This window comes from Ochlerotatus camptorhynchus, unplaced genomic scaffold, assembly GCF_037179485.1.
Source record: "Ochlerotatus camptorhynchus isolate MF236.1 unplaced genomic scaffold, CSIRO-AGI_Acam_v1.1 ptg001045l, whole genome shotgun sequence".
Classification (NCBI taxonomy): domain Eukaryota; kingdom Metazoa; phylum Arthropoda; class Insecta; order Diptera; family Culicidae; genus Ochlerotatus; species Ochlerotatus camptorhynchus.
In genome coordinates, this window is record NW_027041462.1 from 26,879 (window position 1) to 29,555 (window position 2,677).

Sequence of the window (2,677 nt, forward strand, 5' to 3'; positions counted from 1 at the left end):
GATGTTATTTCTTTTTTTTAATAAAATAGTTTTGAATCTGAGAAATTTTTATTTTATCATTGACACAAATAAGAAAACCCCGAAATTAATAAAAAAGAAACCATGCGTCTCCATTATATTCAAGTTCTAGAAATGGTTACTTGTTACACATTTTGCAATAAAAACCATGCTTGAAAAATGTGTAAAAAATACACTTCTTTTGACGTTTGCTGGGTTTACACATAAATGTGTAAACGCAGTTTACACATTTTATGAGTAGGTCCCTTTTTCACGAAATGTGTGAAATTTTACACATTAATGTGTTTACGCTGATTACCGTGTACCCGATTGCTTTTATTGACAATAACCGTATTATCAATATATTCTATATTGACGTCAATAAATGAAAATATTTCTGTATTGACATCATCAACATTATTGTCAAAAATTCCCCATTGCGTCAATATATTGAAAAAAACATTGTCAATACCCAAAACCGGGGAGGAAGGAGCAGATTCGAAAAAATGTGTGTGTGTGTGTGTGTGTGTGTGTGTGTGTGTGCGTGTGTGTGTGTGTGTGTGTGTGTGTGTGTGTGTGTGTGTGTGTGTTTTTTTTTTTGTTATGATAAGGAAAGCTTCAAAATCCCGGCCTGTCACTGTGTTGCGTGTTTGTTCTCCTTCTGGCACAGTGTGGGACTCTTAACCACTAAAACCTTACTCGCCTCTAGCCACTATCCCCCCGGAACTCCCCTGGAGTATTTCGTCAGGGGGGGGAGCCTGTTCTGAAGCACTTCTCTTTAGCTCAGCTAGCCGGCGTTGCTAACTCGCTGATCATCTCTCCATTTTCGCTACAGCTCTGACAAAATTTGCGTCTTTGCCCTGCTAACGACGCTCCACGTCCTCTCATTCCGGCACATTTCACTGACGACATTTCTCGCGCTAAGGGCCGGCATCTCCACTCGCACTGCCTCAAATCTTGGGCAGTCGAAAACCACGTGCTCCGGCGTTTCGTCCACGTTGCCACACTCTGGACAGAGGGGTGACGTTGTGTGTCCAATGCGATGCAGGTACTTCCTAAAGCAGCCTGACCAGATAGGAACTGTGTCAAGTGGAAGTTGACTTCTCCATGCTTCCTGTTCACCCAGGTCGAAAGAATCGGTATTAGCCTGTGTGTCCATCTACCGTTCTCCGCTGCGTCCCACCTCCTGTTGCCACTTAGCCATCGACTCCGTTCTCACAACTTTTCGTACTCTTCTTGTATCTCTTCGCATATAGCATTCGGTGTCCTCCGCCAAGGTGATGACGATGGGTATCATACCGGCAATAACGCATACTGCTTCCGTCGAAATTGTTCTGTACGCACTCACGACTCGCATGGCCATGAGGCGGAACGTACTGTTCAATTTTCTTTGGTTCTTCTTCGTTTTCAGCGCTGCATCCCAGGCTGGACCTCCATACCTCAGTATCGACGACGATACACTAGCCAGAAGACGCCTCTTGCTGCTGCTTGGTCCAGAGTTGTTGGGCATGATTCTAACTATCGCATTGATGGCCTTTGCCACCTTCTCACGTGCGTAGTCGACGTGGCTATTGAAGCTTATCCGGTCATCGAGTATCACTCCAAGATACTTCAGCACGCGCTTTGATGCTATGGCGTTCTCCCCGACGGTAATTTCTGCTCGCTGAACAGCTTTACAGTTACTGACCAATAGCACTTCCGTTTTGTGGTGGCCTATCTGCAGCTTCGCTCCTCGCATCCAGTTGGAAACCGTGTCGATCGCCTCGGTTGCCAGCATTTCCACCTCTTCCAACGTCTCGCCTACTACCGCCAACACGATGTCGACCGCAAATCCTACGATCTCGACTCCTTTGGGCAGCTTCAGCGTTAGCACGCCGTTGTACATCGCGTTCCAAAGCGTTGGGCCAAGGATAGAGCCTTGTGGCACACCCGCCATGATCCGGATTGATTTCTCTCCCATGTCCGTCTCGTAGACTAGAACCCGGTTCTGGAAGTAACTCCTTATAATGCTACACAGGTTATCAAGAACCCTCATTCCATGCAGTGCTTCGGCGATGGCCTCCCAGCTGTGTGTGTGTGTGTGTCATCCGGCGTTTGACAAGTAGAACTGCGAATAATTTGATCACATTTCATGCTCCGTAATGGCTCCGCCCTTTATGTTGAGGCAAGACAGGGTGTCCTCAACAAGTTAAGGGAACAGGATGTACTAGATGTCCACAACAGGTACAGCAAAACATCACATAGACGATTCATTTATTTAATATACTCAAATCAATATTGAGAGATACCATTAACCAGGGTTTTGTCAAATTATTTAGCTGCATAATAAAATACAAAACATAAAAGTACATTTTCTTACTGAAAGCAAAACAGGCTATTTTGCTACGCCTATTTGTGTGCTATCTGCTTCTACTTCCCAGCTCAAAAGTGCTGTCAATATTATTGATGCTGTATGTTTGAAACGAAGTGAAATCAAGCTGAACATTGCGTTAGGTCCTAAGTAACATAGACAGATTCTCTTCGTCGACTTTCTCTTTGTATCCCTACGACCATGTAAATACATTCCCAGGTATTTTTAGCACTCAGATCGATAAAAGAAGCTTTTATCTAGCGTCTAATACGACAAATACAACAAGACACGGTTATGTGCTCAAGTTATTAACGTCTGTCTGCTGCTGCG

At 44.5% G+C, this 2,677-nt stretch overlaps 1 protein-coding gene across 1 annotated transcript; it reads right to left on the minus strand.

Moving 5' to 3' along the window:
• Positions 1 to 1,156: 1,156 nt before the first annotated feature.
• On the minus strand, positions 1,157 to 1,882 carry LOC135715941 (uncharacterized). The gene is made up of 3 exons (XM_065238872.1): positions 1,748 to 1,882; positions 1,437 to 1,660; positions 1,157 to 1,331 (listed from the first exon to the last, which is right to left on the minus strand). Exons 1-3 carry the CDS (start codon positions 1,880 to 1,882, stop codon positions 1,157 to 1,159), a joined length of 534 nt encoding a protein of 177 aa, XP_065094944.1.
• Between the last annotated feature and the right edge of the window lie 795 nt (positions 1,883 to 2,677).

Coding starts and splice junctions, on each gene's coding strand:
- LOC135715941 (XM_065238872.1), bottom strand. CDS start 1,882: ATGTACAACGGCGTGCTAACGCTGAAGCTGCCCAAAGGAGTCGAGATC. Junction 1,661..1,747: donor CAACCGAGGCGATCGACACG/GTTTCCAACTGG, acceptor AAAGCTGTTCAG/CGAGCAGAAATTACCGTCGG. Junction 1,332..1,436: donor GTATCGTCGTCGATACTGAG/GTATGGAGGTCC, acceptor GAGTGCGTACAG/AACAATTTCGACGGAAGCAG.